Raw genomic sequence first — 15,763 nt, 5'->3', positions numbered from 1 at the left:
AGTTCATTCTTGGGATCATTTCAGGAAGATGGCCTTCATTTTTGCCAAGCATATTGGGGTATAAACTTATAAAATGGTGTTTGTGGTGAGAGATGTATGATGTTAAACTTATACATGTTTCAAAATATTATTTCAATATATTATTGTTTTGTCACAATGAATAATATATAAAAATAATGTATGCAAACATAAAAAGTAGAAGACTGCATTGGTTTTCAGTAATTATAAGTATTTTGTGTGTCCTCCTCTAGCCTCAATGACCTCACACCTTCTTGACATACAGTTAAATGACAAAACGTCTCCACCTTCATCTTCTCATCAGAAGATATACTTCCAGAAACCTGAGGTTTGTTCAGATACAATTTTGCAAACCAAAGTCATGCTGACGTTCATTTTTGTTCCTAACCATACTTCCATGAAAGCCATACTTATTCAGTCTGATTGTACTGGCATGAACATAAACAGAGGTCAGTAGGTCACATGGAGTAGCTCTTGGGGATTCTTTATATCTCTGAACATTAAACTATCTGACTTTGGACTGAATTTTGCCTGCATGCCAACTCCTTAGATCTTGAATGCTCTCCATTTGTAAACAATCCTTCTCACTGGCAAATTGTGAATTTCAAATTGTTTGGAGATGGCCTTATAACCGTTCCCAGAAAACATCTTATCCTCTAGGCATTATGTAGACACATAGCTGAGTGCTCCAGAACACCAAACTACCAAAGGTTCTGCTCTTAATGACCTAGTCATGCGTCTTGTTGATCAACAAATCTCGATGAGTAACACCTCTGCTGATTGAGATGACATTGTCTGCATGACTGCTGATTATCCCGATCCCATACATTCTCAGGAGGATTTAAATAAGGGTCTGAAACCTCCTCCTCCTCCCTCACTTGGAGAATCTGGTCTCTAGGCATTGGATAAATTTGGATCAAAAGGTCGACCAGTAAGTCAGTATTTGCAGCACCACTCAGCTTACAGTCCACTTTTGTCAAACAATTTTTCAACCATCTTTTCTGGTGCATCCCCAGATCATAATCCCATCCCACCTGAGTGCAGATCTCTCCAGAATTCTCCTCAGATTGACTTATCCAGCACTATGGAAAAGAAACCTGTACCCATCAATAAAGATCACTTTCTTCCATTTAGCCAGTGTCCAGTGAACGTGTTCTCTGGCATTATTGTTGTATGGTAGATACTGACTCACTCTTACTGACCAAAATCCTGTTCTTACTTGCTCTGGTCTTTCTCTTTCACCAGGAAACACTTTCACATTCTTCTGACAGCAAATAATTTCAACAACACATTTCACATTGGAAATATCCTTTCCCTGCCAACAAGGCAATTTTCCTTATTATTTAATTCTTAAATTTGACCCACTTTGTCACTTCTTTTTCATCATCTTCTTCTTCTTTTTAGAACCAAAACACAAACCGATGTTAACACTGCTCATTTATTAATAGCTAACAGCTGGAATTTCAGACCTCATTTTGGCCTCTGTATTGAGCACATCTGCACTCAATCTCCGTAACATAATCATTTTATGGCTATTGAGCATAGAGTGTATCCTTCTTATGCAGCCTAAGAAAAAAACCTAACTACCGCTTTAATAACCACCTGGCATAAAGAAATAAATAAAGTGGTCTCCATTACGGTGGGATTCATAATTTAACTGATCAGAGGGGACCGATCCATTCTAATGACATAAACGTAAATGTGACTAAAACTGTTGCTGAATAGTGAACATTCAGTTCCTTCATTAAAATTTCAATAAAACATGAAAGTATTCAGTGTTTTATCCAAATGTGTCAAATATTAAACAATGATTTTTATAGTATTTTATAGCAAATGATAAAAAAAACTTATTGTGCACTAAGAGCGTGTTTGATGTGAAGTTGTAAACAGATATTATCACACAACAAAAAGGGCAAAAATATGTTATATAGATATTGTGCAGGATCGTTTAATGGTGTTACACACAATCAACTGAAAAGTGTCTCTTGTGAAGTTCTCAGAAAAATTGGCCAGATGTTGTTTTCAGTGTAATCTTTAGATCCTCCAAGGAATTCAGGGTTACATCCTGCAGCATCATTCTTCTGCTCTTCCATGACAGTTTCCTGTTTTGCATTGCAGTGAAAAGAAGACTAGGACATCTGTGTTTAACGTTGATCATTTTATTATTTTAGAATATTCGGTATCAAGCCTTGTGTCAGTAATTGCAGTAAAAGACTCAGTGTGTAAAAAGTGATTACAACAACTATTTGTTGTCCATATTTAGCAAAAGCAACCTTTTTTTTCCCATTAAAATGTGACTGTAATGATCGTTAAACATCGCATATAAATATTTAAATTCTCTTTTGCCTTCATGAGGCACACCATCAAGCAAAAGAGGCATACTGTACTCTGTAAACCTGTACAAAATGTCTATATGGCATAAATAATAATAAAAAAAAAACAAGATCTGGAAAATGTAGACAAAAACTCTTCAATATTACTTTTATCTTCAGAATATGTTCCATCACTTTCCTGGACTCTTATCCAGTTCAGGAGCCCTGTTTGAGAAAAGAAAGCAGTGGAAAGAAGTTAGATTTTGTTAGAACTTAAGTGCAGAAGACACAGACTTCACACCACTGGCCTTGTTTGGGTCTCTGAGTTAAACACAGGAGTTAATACACAACTTACTGATTTGATGAAAGGTTAATTATAAACTCACACTAATCTAATAATTCAATATCTTCACATGTTTGCTCTGGCGTCCATATTGAACTTCACCTTTGTGAAACTTTTAGCTATTGCTGTTAATAAGTTTGAGGGCGGAGTGGAGTGACAGGTTTACAAAGAAGAAGCGTATCACCGTACCCCACAACATCCACAGCAGTCTCCGCAGATGGTCCCGATCAGGCCGTTGACCACCTGAAATGCACACAGTGCCATCTGAACCAAACCCATAATCAACAGCATGGAGAAGAGCGTCAGGTGCCACGTCACGATGCCTGAAGGCTCCTTACACACTTCCCACATTGTTTTGTTGGACAGGTAGTCACTTAGGATAGAAAACAAAGAAAATGTTAGCAAGAGGACAAAGACTGCTCAGAAATCACACAGCTAGAATAAATAGATAAACGCAGTGGAAGTAACCTGTATGTAATTGCTCTACTTGACGAATACTTTTAGAACTATGAATGCCTGTAATCTAATATAAATTAAATCAACCAATCAGCTTCATTTCTATCTATTGACCATGATTAATGGAAAAGCTTTTGTTTTAAAACTATCCATTGAAAAAGGTTTCCAGTCTTGTCTTATTTTTGAACATAAAATATTTTCTGCCCTTGTACACTGATCCCGACATCAATAAAGCAAAAATAACTTCCCCACACTACCTACCCCTCACTGAAAGGGTATGTATATGTGCCATTTGTTGAACACTTAGGTCCCCGATTGATCGCAACTGCCGACACGATGAATGAATATCCAGCTCCCAAAAGACCAACTCCAGCAAATATAATGGAGAAAAACATCTAGAGAGAGATTAAAGAGAGGGATCAATTCAAATCTAGTGATAGATAGAATAGAAATATGGAATGTTTAATAAAGAAAACATTCTTATATGGCATTCAAGGAGAAAAGGAGAAATATTAAAATTTTTGCTTTTAGAGAACATTTAAAATAAAGAGATGTAAGTGACTCCTCACCGCAAATCTTTTCCCACAGCTCTCATTACCACAGCAGCCGCAGCAATCGTTGGTTTTCAGTCCCAAGAAGACCAGCGCCGGGAAAATCATCTTAAAGAAAATGAAAATTGACAAATGTAAACTCATATTTGTTTTTTTTCGACACAAACTTTCATGTACGTATACAAAATATCTACATTCTATTATATAGTAAAAAAAAAAAAGTTTTTATGAAACTATCCTTCTATGTTTTTTGAGGAACTTCCATCCTGTATACGTTATAGACGATTAATACTTAATTATTATACGTATAATATAATAGGAAATTGACTGTAACTTCACATTGTTAATGAACTCACTAAAATGGGGTCACTCACCAAGGCTCCAGAGCCGATAATTCCCCCGAAGTACCAGGCTTCATCTGTAATGTCATCATTGTTCTCAGCAGGTTTACCTCCAGGGAAGAGCAGCAGGATGTTGCAGAGGAAGCAAAGAATAGCTAAGGGAATGAGTGTGATACCTAAACACTTTGCAAAATTCCCAGAACACATGGTTCAGTCTTTTTTTTGTGTGTGTGTTTTAAATAGTAAAAAGTCCAAGAAGTCCAAAAACTTTATCCTAAATTCTCCTCTACTCCTCGGTCCCTTTCTGGTCCCCGTTGATCTGAAGGGAGGCATCGATTTGTGCGTATATATATACCTCTGTGATATGATGGCACCACCTTCATGTCAGCTTTACAATATTTGTTGCACTGACAACAACCTGTCTGTTAATGTTCTACCACAGCATGTCCCTGCCCTCAGACACACTCAGTGTGCTTTGTTTGAGTTTAGCAGTGATCATCCCAATGCTGAGATTGTTTCACACTCCACTGGAGCCTCTCAAAATAACGTTAAGGGTGAGAGATTCAGATCAAAGTATGACATAATTCTTATCCTACTTTTATTCAGCAGAGCTTGTTTAAATGGACATGTCAAAACTCATATTTTCTAGCTGGATGAAAATGTTAAATCCAATATGGTGTCCATTTTTGATCGATATCTCACTTTGTTAGCAATAACATTAGTATTAATATATCTTGTTATTACTCACCCTATTATATGAGCACCTTACTTTCATGTAACTCAGTTAAAACTAATATGAACATTTAAGCATTTTCATGAATTGAAGCGTGGCACTGAACTGTAACTCTGCCATTTATTTATTACACATTTTAGACTTTGTACTTTACAGAAAATAATGTGAGGACAAAGTAAGAAACAGAGCAGATCTGGGCTTCATCTGGGCTTCATGTCAAATGAAAAGCATGTTGTGAAGGCAAAATCAACTGTATTAAAAGTGTTAGCTCGAAGTCACCAAGATAATTTGCATATTCAGAGTCATCACAATCATTCACAGATGAAGATTTCATAAAGATGCAGAATAGAATAGAATAGAATAGAATAGAATAGAATAGAATAGAATAGAATAGTTCTAATAAAAAATTGTTTGGGATGGTATTGTAGAAAAATAATTAACAGTGAAATCATGTGATGTAGTCTATTCTATTCCTTTTATTCTTTTTATACCTCAACAGAAGGATACGTTACCGCTAACGTTACAGCTCTAATAAACTCTTCTCACTTCTCGCTTGAAGAAACTCATCATGTCATATTCTGGATGTTTTGTTCTTTAAACACATTTTTTTTATCAGCCTATTATTAGCTATACGTAGATCATCTGCCATATAAGTCCCTGTGAATTAACTGATTAATATATAAACCTGTGATGTGAATTAAGAAATGAGGTTTAGTAAATTTTATTGCATTATTAAAATAGAGTGAAGAAGACAATTTAAAATGAAGAATGAAAAATAGTGCTGGTGGGACAAATGCTGATCAGAAATTGGTGATTGAGAAGGTCAGTGATTGGTTGTGCAAACTCAGTCAGGCTTTACACACAGATCTATCTATCTATCTATCTATCTATCTATCTATCTATCTATCTATCTATCTATCTATCTATCTATCTATCTATCTATCTATCTATCTATCTATCTATCTATCTATCTATCTATCTATCTATCTATATTTGTATTATTAGTGCTCATCAGAAGTTAGCAGGTGGTGACCAGGCCTACTGTTTCTTGGTTTGTAAGGTATAGAGAGGAAGGAAACTATAGGGAAAAAGCACAGATGAAATGTAGTCATGGTGTGTGTCTGCTTGTCCCTTTAGAGGAAAGTGTGACTACACATCAGTACAAAGCTCTGACTAATCACCGTAATTCTATGATAAATCATTTCTATCCTGATGGGAGTGGTGAGGACTCACTGAATGGTGTGAAAAATATCCGGCCACCTTCTAAGTCACTAGTTCTCAACCCAATTGAACACTATATTGAATTTTGGAATAGTTACAAGAATATTTTTTGGAAGATTGTGTCCTTCACTCAAGTACAGTTACAGAGACTTGTAGAATCGGTGCCAAGAAACAAATGTGTGTGTGTGTGTGTGTGTGCTTTCACACTGCCAGTGAACTGCTATAATGACACAAAACAGGAAATAATATTTACTTTTCACCATAAATCAGGAGATTGTTTCCTTCTTGAAGAAAAAAATGCAGGCTGATTTGTTCTTCTCATCTCGCCGCTCACCAGTCATCTGCTTGAATGGCTGCGTTGCCTCCAGTCAGCCTTTAGCATCCATCATTGGACTAGGTGAGAAATTAAATATTGATGTTAAGGTTGTGCGGAATTTCTCTTAGCTGCTTGTTTGGTGGATATATTGACAGAACACACAGGAACATGTTCATGTATGAAACTATGTTGTATGCGCAAGTGTTTTTCCGTCACAGAAATTCTGAAAAGTGGTGGAAATGCTGCTGATGCTGCGGTAGCTGTGGCTGCAACCCTGAATGTAACAGAGCCTACAAGCACAGGCCTTGGAGGAGATGCTTTTTGTCTCTTTTATGATGCTGCCACCAAACAAGTGCGAGGACTTAATGGGAGGTGAGGAGAGACATTAAAAAAGCGCATATTATTATATATTATTATATTACATGTGATATGTATAGATATTATAGTTGTAGTGGACAGCAGCCAGCCTCTGATTACTAACATTACTCTCTGGTTGTGTGTGTCCTAGTGGAAAGAGTCCTAAAGCTCAGACTCTGGACCTGATGGAGGGGCGTGGATTCAGTCAGAATAACCGTCCACCTAACTTCCATGCCCTCAATGTCACAGTGCCTGGGGCTGCAGCATGCTGGTGTGACACAGTGACCTTGTTTGGAAGCAAAAAGGTACTTTATCCACCTCATTCCAGCTCACTGTTGGATCAACATGTATTTATATTAAAACTTGACGGTAACTGTACTTTTAGTAAAATATAAAATAGGTCATTTTGAGCAGATCAAATGTTAGGTGGTGAAATGGAGATATTTAGGAAGGCCACACCTGTGTATTCAGTGCCAAAAGGGCAGGCATGTTATCTGAAGTGTCCCAATACTTCCCAACACAATAGTGTTTTAGATACAGGCCCTGGTGACTGTTATAAATGGCCAAATAAATCGCAGCAGTAGTCCAGTGGTCAGTGTGGTGCTACATTCAGCATTTCTTGACTAGTTCCATTCACATTTTCATGCTCTTCCTTCACTATTTGCTCTGCATACCTGTAATTCCTGATTGAACCCGAGCTAACTAATCGTCTGAAGTGCTTACATTAGTACAAGTGCTAAGTGCTTACATTAACATTTATTTATTTTTCAGATGTATTTTTCTCTCTGGGCTTACAAGTGATGGAATATACACTGTAATATTTACTAACAGTTTATTTTGCTCATAGGGTTAAATGGTAGGTACATCCAAAACCCTATATAACAAATAATGTGAACAATAACATTTATTATAGTTTAATCCTCATATTAAATGAATTTGTAAGTCATTGTTCTTCTGTAAAATAGCCTGCAAAATTTTAATGATCATTAAAAAAAATGAACAGAAAATGAACAGAAGATGAACAGAAGATGCTCTGTAGCTTCTCCTGAGTTCTGCACTTAATTGAAACCCTGATGTATAACACTGTTCTACATTTATAAACCATAATATTAAAATGGAGATGAACTCAGTACAATGGCATCTGTTAATGCGCAGGGTATATTTGGCAGCAAGTGATCAGTTCTCAAAGTTAGAAGCAGGAATAATGGGCAACTGTAAGGATCTGAGCCAGGGCCACATTGACTCATTAGCTGAAGGACTGGGACATCTCCAAAAGCATCTCCAAAGCGGCAGGTCCTGTGTGGTGTTCCCAGTATGCAGTAGTTAGTACCTACCATAAGTGGTCCAAGGAAGGATGACTCTGAAAAGTCAGCTCCATGAAGGAAAAAAGAAGTTATTATTATAGTTAACATTCCTTAGAATAAGTCTTTAGAGTTCTTGTAGGATTACGTCAGTTATGAAAAGATTACGCAGCTGTCAGGAAGCTCTGTGAAAACTTCTGTGGATTAAAGTGTTACCCAATGATCTTGCTGTTTGAGAATCTGGCTATGATAAAAGTGCCTCATAAATCTATCACCCAGCTGACCAAGGGCATGTGCAAGAACGTGTGTATGACATCTCAGATGATATAATCTCTAATGTGAACATATCTATGCTTGTATGTGGATTGTTAATTATTGTGAATTTGGTAGCTGTCTTTAGCTGACCTGCTTCAACCAGCTATAGATCTGGCTCAGAACGGTTTCCCAGTGGCTGAGATTACAGCACACATGTGGGCTAAGGATACCGAATCCCTGAGGGCTGCTGGGAGAGAACTGGGAGAAGATTTACTCATTAACAATCAGCCACCTATACATGGCCAGGTCATGACCAATCCCAACCTCGCACGCACGTTCCAGGTACACAGAATTCCTTGAGTGCAGTTTATACATGATATATGTCATCAGAGCCTTAACCGGGCACTCCTGGATCATAATAATGAAACTCATCATCTTATACAAGGGTAATTAATCTGCATGTTCAATAAAGGCTAGATATAAGTGTTTGGAAACTTTTTGTTGCCTCTACAAAAAATACTGTCTCCGCATATAACAGGCCACAGTTAACCTCTAACTCGGATGGATGATATCTTAATTGTTGAAGGTGGGTCAGGTATCACTGATAACTATAGATTACCACTCCTTTACAACTGAAATGGGAGAGGAATACATCACCAGGAGTGGCTGCTGTCGGTGTTCATGTACAACGTTCACCATTGTGTCATGTGGAATACACCTGCAAGCCCTACCTAAGATTAATGTTTGGTACCATACGGCTAAATAAAGAATTAGCAATACACTGTGATGTACGCTAATCACAGCTTTTTGAGTTAACTTTTAAAAAAGCTTTTTATACAGAATTTCACTTTACAAGCGCATTTGAGATTTTTCAAATTTTTTGAGGAACATGAATTATTAAGCATTATTAGAGGGCATGATCAATTATTGCTCTTATTTTGTCTTTTGAAGCTGGATCTTTTTTTACCCAGACATGACTACCATAATATTGATATATAGTCATGCTGAGGTCTGTGCTATTTATGTTCATCTATCTGGTACAATGTATTTCAGGAACTTGCGCTGCATGGGAGAATGGGGTTCTATGGGGGCAGAATTGCCCAGGCTGTGGTTGACGTTGTGCGAGAACACGGTGGTGTGATGAGCTTGGATGACCTCAAGAACCATGTCACCACAGAGATCACGCCGATATACGCCGATTACAAAGTAGGTTAGAGAGAGAAAGACAGGACTGTTGTATCAATATTTCCCTTCTGCAACCAAGTCCTTTCATTAGCCTTTTTATTGCCCGCATATAGGTCAGACAGCAACCATGGCAAATGTAAATGATGTCTTTTATGTATCATTTCTGCAGACGGTACGAGTGTGGGAGGTCCCACCCAACAGTCAAGGGATGGCAGCTCTTATTGCGCTTAATATCCTTGAGAATGTTCCTATCCAAGGTGTAAAACTTTTTAAAAGTGTTTTCTGATATATAAATACAGTATATATAGTCAGTGTTAGAAGCCTGGGCAAACTGACAAACCATCTATGTCACACACAGACCTGGGTCACAACAGTGCCAACTACCTGCACATCCTGGTCGAGTCGCTGAAATTGAGCATGACTGATACAATGCACTTCAGCACAGACCCAGACAAATTGAATGTGCCTGTGGAGGGGCTTCTTTCCAAAGATTATGCTCTCCAGCGTGTCCAGTTCATCCAAAAGGACAAGTATGACTAGTGATCTCCTTTAGTGAGGTCATCTCTCTCTCCCCCTCTCTCTCTCTTCCTCCCTCCCCCACTCTTTCTGATTCTGTGGTACCAGCTGGTGCCAGGCACGGTGCTTACTTTAGATAGGATTGTTTACACAGTGTAAACGGGTTTCCCGCTCCTTTCTGCCCCCTTGTCATGATGCACTGATAGGATGAAAAAAAGAGATAGAGAGAGAGAGAGAGAGAAGTGAGAGAGGGGGTCATAATCTGCAGACTTTAGACTTTCAGTTGGTTGACGGAAATCCAAACAAGCAACACTCTGTGTGTGTGTGTGTGTGTGTGTGTGTGTGTGGATAACCTCTTGACTGAGATATGTATTTATAACCCAAATAGCATGTGATATGATATATGTGTATGAATATAATGTAAATTTTAAATGTGCTTCTCTTTTGTCTCTGCTGAAGAACTTTGCTGACATTTCAACAGTTCGAGGAATTAGCCAGGCTGTGAACAAAGGCACTAATAGTAATCTTTGTAGGAGACTTGCTTGTTTTTCTGCTTAAGAACTTGGCTCTCTTACACATGAATGACACAAGCCCTGAGATCTACTTGCTCTCACCTCAGAGCCATGAGTATGTGTGAGCCCGGGATTCCCACAGGAAGTGACACAGTGTACTTCACGGTGGTGGACAGAGAGGGAAACGCCTGCTCCTTTGTGAACAGCAACTACATGGGCTTTGGCACTGGGCTTGTCCCACGAAACTGTGGCTTTTCCCTCCAAGTGGGTCTCCTACTCCTATCTCAGATATTCAGTCTCCAATAATGATAGTGATAAGTGTTTTAATTAAAATTAATTGCTAAAAAATTATTATTTAAGATTCAAGATTCAAAGAACATCATTAATCCCAGGGGGAAATTGCTTTTACAGTTACTATGTTACAGTTGCTCTAATAAAAATTAAAGAGAGAAAAAAAGAAATATATACTCTATACAAGGAGAAGACTTTAATAAGTGATAATGGTGAAGTTGTATTGTACATGAAAGACCCATAATTACTACTGCAGATTACTATTATTAATTACGTAAGGGAACTGTTGAGGGGCCGAGACTTTCTTGGATTTGAAGCGTCTTAATTCTTTAAGCTGTAAGATTTAAAGTCAAATGTAAAGTAAAATCCATTTTAGATCATGTTTTTTTTCCTTTCCTTGGTAGAACAGAGGTGCTAATTTCTCTCTGGATGCCACTCATGTGAACTGCATAGGCCCAGAGAAGAGGCCATACCACACTATAATCCCTGCCATGCTCACAGATCCCGTGTCAGGGCGCCTCCTCTGCTCCTTTGGGGTGATGGGGGGCTTCATGCAGCCTCAGGGTCACGTGCAGGTGAGCTTCACTAACATTTAACACCTGACATGAGATCGCAGTATGTCATGAACTTTCATAAAGCATGATCGAATACATACATTTTTAAGGTAAAATATTAAACAGAACTGTAGAATATATCTCTATTATCTACTACTACTGAGAATTTAGACTTGCTGAAATAAAATGAAATTAACTTAGAAATGTAGGTGACATCAGTGTCATGACAGCAGTCTCAGGCTGTAAGTGAATGCTTCTTGATAGTAGTAGTGAAAAAAAAAGAATAATGAGTTGTCCCTTCATCATAGTTGGTCAGCTGGAAAACGTCACTGCATACTGAAAAGGTTCAGTGACTTATACAACTCTCAACGTTTAAAGATAAGATAATAAGAATTTTTCCTCTGCAGGTATTGCTCAATATGTTAGAGTTTGGCATGAATCCTCAGTGTGCACTTGATGCCCCACGTGCCTTTGTGCAGTATGATCAGGCAGGTAAGTTTCTCACTTGAGGTTGAAGGTCTCAGACTTTCATTAATGAGACTCTATCACATGTTTTAACAGATGTTTCTTATCCGCATCTTACACTGAAGAGTTAATACAATCTAAACACTTCAAATACCTTCTCACTTCACTGATTTTTAGCTCTTTAGTGTGTTTAAATTTTAATATTAGTTGGGTTTAACTTTTGTTAAAAAAATATTAAATGGTTGAATTTAATGGATCTCTCAGTGGATTTGTACTAAATCATCCAATATACTTGCTTAAAGCTTAAATATAATATTTTAGTAGTAGGTATGAGACTATGTTGGATTATATCGTACACCTATAACTTACGAAGTGTACATTCATATTTAGTACCAAACATATAAAGGTGTCATTTATTGCAGCATGTTGCAGAAAAAATCAACAGTTTTACACTTAAATTACAACAACCTGGTCTTACAACAGCGATCTTTCTGATGTGACCTGAGTGCACCATAAGCATTCGTGTATAATTCACCTGTTAGAAGTTTAACTCTTTGTGCAGAAGAGCTGTGGAGGGTCCACCTGGAGGCAGGTATAGACCGAGGTGTGGCTGATGAGCTCAGACAACGGGGCCATGTGGTGAACTGGCCAGTAGAAGGGCATGAACGGGACCGGTTTGGACGTGGGCAAATTATCAGCATTGGAAAATGGTGGTGGGATTTAATGGAAGAAAAACCAGAAGGAGAAGAGAGGATACTGTGGGCTGGATCCGATCCCAGGGCAGATGGATGTGCTGTGGGATATTAGCTAAAAAATTGAAGCGAAAATCCTGGGATTAGTGGATAACTCAAAAATGTAAGGAAAATGAGAACCTAAAGAGTACCTATAATCTGATGAATAGTAAAGTGTCTTTAAGACAATGCAGTGGTCCATTTGCTTTAACTTATTTTTTATTAGACAATGCTGAAAAGCTTTATGTGTTTTATTTCCTGTTTGCAAAATTTGTAGCAATGAATAAAAGTATGAACAGGAGATGTATGGCAGTCTGGAGAAAAACTGTCAAAATGTCTCTGAATTCCAGTAAACATACTGGCCTTTAACACACGTTTAAGAAACCATGAATATATTTCACCAAAGCAATGTGGAAAGGGTTTTTTTTGTTGTACTTTTCACTCATCCCAGGATTCCTGCAAAGATTATCCAACCAAACAAAGCTGTAAAAACAGCCATCTCCTTACAAAATAAATGCCAGCTTGTGGTCATGTTGTATAGCTACTATATTTGCCCACAGCAAAATGGACATAAGCCTAATCATTATATTTATTTAATCAGAGAGAGGCTGTCCAAATTGTCTGTGAAGATTACATATTCAGTAACTACAATAAAGAGAATACAGTGTGTTTATGGGGTTAAATATTCAGCTCATTCTGGGATAAATACAGCTGTAAAGTACAGCTTTACATCAACACTGTGCCAGTGTACTGCTTGTTCTGAAGATCTGTTTTGGGATAATCTGCAGTTCAGCAGCGAGATTACTCAAAACACAATAAGCTTAACATACACACATGACCAAGACTCACAAGCTTAACACACACTCTTCCTCATGCTTTCTGAAAATATAAAAGCAGTTATGTATGCCAAATGCAGGCACAGTCATGATCATAAAGAATAAATCATTATGTGTAATCAAAAGTACAGTACTGATTAATAGTCATGAGAGATAGGTGAGGAATGAGAGTAGTAGAAATGAAGGTGACAGTGATGTAGATGTGAATTACAGTAACCTTAGCGGTTCAGTTAATAAATATCACTGATAGTAATTTCCATTATTTTATTTTAAGCATTTCTGGAACACATTAAACATTTTTCCTTAAGAGAACGTTTCCTTTGTTTTATTTTCAGTGCTATTTAAAGATATTCATTTAGACTTCCTCTGTTCAGCTGTAAACAATACATTCAGTGATTCATAAAAAACAGAAGATGCCTTTTACACCAGCTGGATGATTCAGATGATTTAACTAGGAGATAGATGAATGAGGGAATTATAAAAAATGGGACTTTCCTTCTGTTTAGTATTTTGCACCCAGGCAGCTACTAAAGATGCATCATTTCTGTAAACTGTCTTGTAGTATAACGTCTCAATGTGATGGAATTATACCAAGCAGTAATTCGACAGTATCTACATAGCAACTGTACAGGAACTGCATCATTCTTTCTGCATAATTATCTTTCCATTTATCCATCCATCCATCCGCATAGCCTACACAATCTTGCAGAGACACAGGGGACTCAGGGTACGAGGCAGGAGATACCCAGCCAACCCGTCACAGGGCATGATGACACACTCTCTCCCACAACATGGACACTTTAGAGATGCCAATCAACCGGCATGCATGTCTCTGGACAGGGAGGAAACCCTGAAACACAGGGGAACATGCAAATTCCACACACACACACAGAGTGGAGGCAGAAACCACCAACCTCACAGGGGGGAGGAAAACATGCCAACCTCTGTGATGTTTCTGAATTTGTGCTTAAAGACCTCCCTCTGCATTAAAGAGAGATTTTGGAGATCTTGTTGGAAGACTCGCCTCAGTTACATTTCCATAAACTGCTCTCAGGAACGAATGTTCTAAGCTAATATAGAGAACTATTTTATTTCCTCAGGTACCAAAATGTCATTAAAATCTGTTTTTAGTTGTTTCAGAAAACTTAATCTTACATTTTTAAAATAAATAAATAAATAAATAAATAAATAAAAATAATAATAATAAACACATTATTTACAAATAATACAATATAAAAAAGAAAAATATAAACAAATATTATAAACAAACATTATTTATAAAAATCTAAAATAGTAGATCAGTTAATACTTGAAGACATTAAATAAAGCATCACTGAGCAGGTTAAAACACACACACTACAGTAGTTTATTGCATTAAAAGTGTTCACATGCCTATATATTTGGATATAAACCTATAAAATCCAGTCCTCTAATTTGACTCTTCAGGCAGCGTTCCAAGAGTGCTCATATTTCCTATAACCACTAGTTTCACTAGTAGTCCTTCGGTAAGTTGATGAGTTATAAAGTGACTGCAGCTTCTTATTATCTATTTCTGGTAGTGGAGCAAAAGTAAACAATTTTTAGATTTATGATTTATGTTGGTTTAGATGACAAAATGTAAAAAAAACTTTTTTTGCAGTACAAAAATGTAGTGTACGGTGAATATGTGAAAATGAACTAAGTTTAACTTGTTTTTAAATGGATGACCATCATTTCTCATTTATATGTTGAAAGATAAAAATATTAAGATATTAACATATTAATATTAAAAGTTGTAATTTAACCTTATTAGCAACTAGTAATAGGTTGCTACTCTGATTGTATCATTACTCTGTGTGTGTGTGTGTGTGTACAGATACTCTTTACTGCAAGTTATCGAAAGTGTACGAAATGAAATCTGTAAAAGCAAGTGTTAAAAGTGTAATAATAAAAGGCAAAGAACCATCCAGAATCCATCCACTGAAACACCAGTGTTTAATATCACACTGATGTCTTTGTGTCTTCTCACTTTTACTGGATGTTCATCATTTTGTTCCAGTGTGGAATGAATCTATCCCATTGTCAGTGCCTGCTACTGAGTGTTTCAGCGCTTTGGAATTTGCTTCCCATTTTGAAGTATGGAAATCAGGGGTGTAGAGGGCTGGCTGTGTGTACGTGTGTGTGTGTGTGTGTGTGTGTAGAGGGGTGTAGAGGGCTGGCTGTGTGTACGTGTGTGTGTGTGTGTGTGTGTGTGTGTGTGTGTAGAGGGGTGTAGAGGGCTGGCTGTGTGTGTGTGTGTGTGTGTGTGTAGAGGGGTGTAGAGGGCTGGCTGTGTGTGTGTGTGTGTGTGTGTGTGTGTAGAGGGGTGTAGAGGGCTGGCTGTGTGTGTGTGTGTGTGTGTGTGTGTAGAGGGGTGTAGAGGGCTGGCTGTGTGTGTGTGTGTGTGTAGAGGGGTGTAGAGGGCTGGCTGTGTGTGTGTGTGTGTGTGTG

The 15,763-nt window shown here is 37.7% G+C and overlaps 2 protein-coding genes across 2 annotated transcripts; one reads left to right on the top strand and one right to left on the bottom strand.

Moving 5' to 3' along the window:
* Window positions 1–1,984: 1,984 nt before the first annotated feature.
* On the bottom strand, window positions 1,985–4,402 carry tm4sf4 (transmembrane 4 L six family member 4). Its single transcript, XM_058400532.1, has 5 exons — window positions 4,055–4,402; window positions 3,699–3,788; window positions 3,391–3,524; window positions 2,863–3,046; window positions 1,985–2,555 (listed from the first exon to the last, which is right to left on the bottom strand). The coding sequence occupies exons 1-5, from the start codon at window positions 4,226–4,228 to the stop codon at window positions 2,547–2,549; spliced, it is 591 nt and encodes a 196-aa protein (XP_058256515.1). The 5' UTR covers window positions 4,229–4,402; the 3' UTR covers window positions 1,985–2,546.
* Window positions 4,403–4,512: 110 nt separating this feature from the next.
* LOC131360246 (glutathione hydrolase-like YwrD proenzyme) lies at window positions 4,513–13,576 on the top strand. Its single transcript, XM_058400485.1, has 12 exons — window positions 4,513–4,575; window positions 6,246–6,372; window positions 6,510–6,663; window positions 6,800–6,953; window positions 8,340–8,546; window positions 9,258–9,410; window positions 9,559–9,646; window positions 9,748–9,919; window positions 10,525–10,681; window positions 11,113–11,283; window positions 11,670–11,754; window positions 12,290–13,576. Exons 1-12 carry the CDS (start codon window positions 4,525–4,527, stop codon window positions 12,532–12,534), a joined length of 1,764 nt encoding a protein of 587 aa, XP_058256468.1. The 5' UTR covers window positions 4,513–4,524; the 3' UTR covers window positions 12,535–13,576.
* The last annotated feature ends 2,187 nt before the right edge of the window (window positions 13,577–15,763 follow it).

Source organism: Hemibagrus wyckioides, linkage group LG10 (assembly GCF_019097595.1).
Source record: "Hemibagrus wyckioides isolate EC202008001 linkage group LG10, SWU_Hwy_1.0, whole genome shotgun sequence".
Taxonomy (NCBI): Eukaryota; Metazoa; Chordata; class Actinopteri; order Siluriformes; family Bagridae; genus Hemibagrus; species Hemibagrus wyckioides.
Note: the sequence above shows the minus strand (reverse complement) of the source record. Positions and strands in the feature narration are given on the sequence as shown.

Excerpts from the sequence above, each read along its gene's own strand:
- tm4sf4 (XM_058400532.1), bottom strand. The coding sequence starts at position 4,228 with ATGTGTTCTGGGAATTTTGCAAAGTGTTTAGGTATCACACTCATTCCC. Across the intron at positions 3,789-4,054 it reads TTATCGGCTCTGGAGCCTTG|ATGATTTTCCCGGCGCTGGT; the intron begins GTGAGTGACCCC and ends ATTTTCTTTAAG. Across the intron at positions 3,525-3,698 it reads GCTGTGGGAAAAGATTTGCG|ATGTTTTTCTCCATTATATT; the intron begins GTGAGGAGTCAC and ends ATCTCTCTCTAG.
- LOC131360246 (XM_058400485.1), top strand. The coding sequence starts at position 4,525 with ATGCTGAGATTGTTTCACACTCCACTGGAGCCTCTCAAAATAACGTTA. Across the intron at positions 9,411-9,558 it reads CGATATACGCCGATTACAAA|ACGGTACGAGTGTGGGAGGT; the intron begins GTAGGTTAGAGA and ends TCATTTCTGCAG. Across the intron at positions 9,920-10,524 it reads CAGTTCATCCAAAAGGACAA|AGCCATGAGTATGTGTGAGC; the intron begins GTATGACTAGTG and ends CTCTCACCTCAG.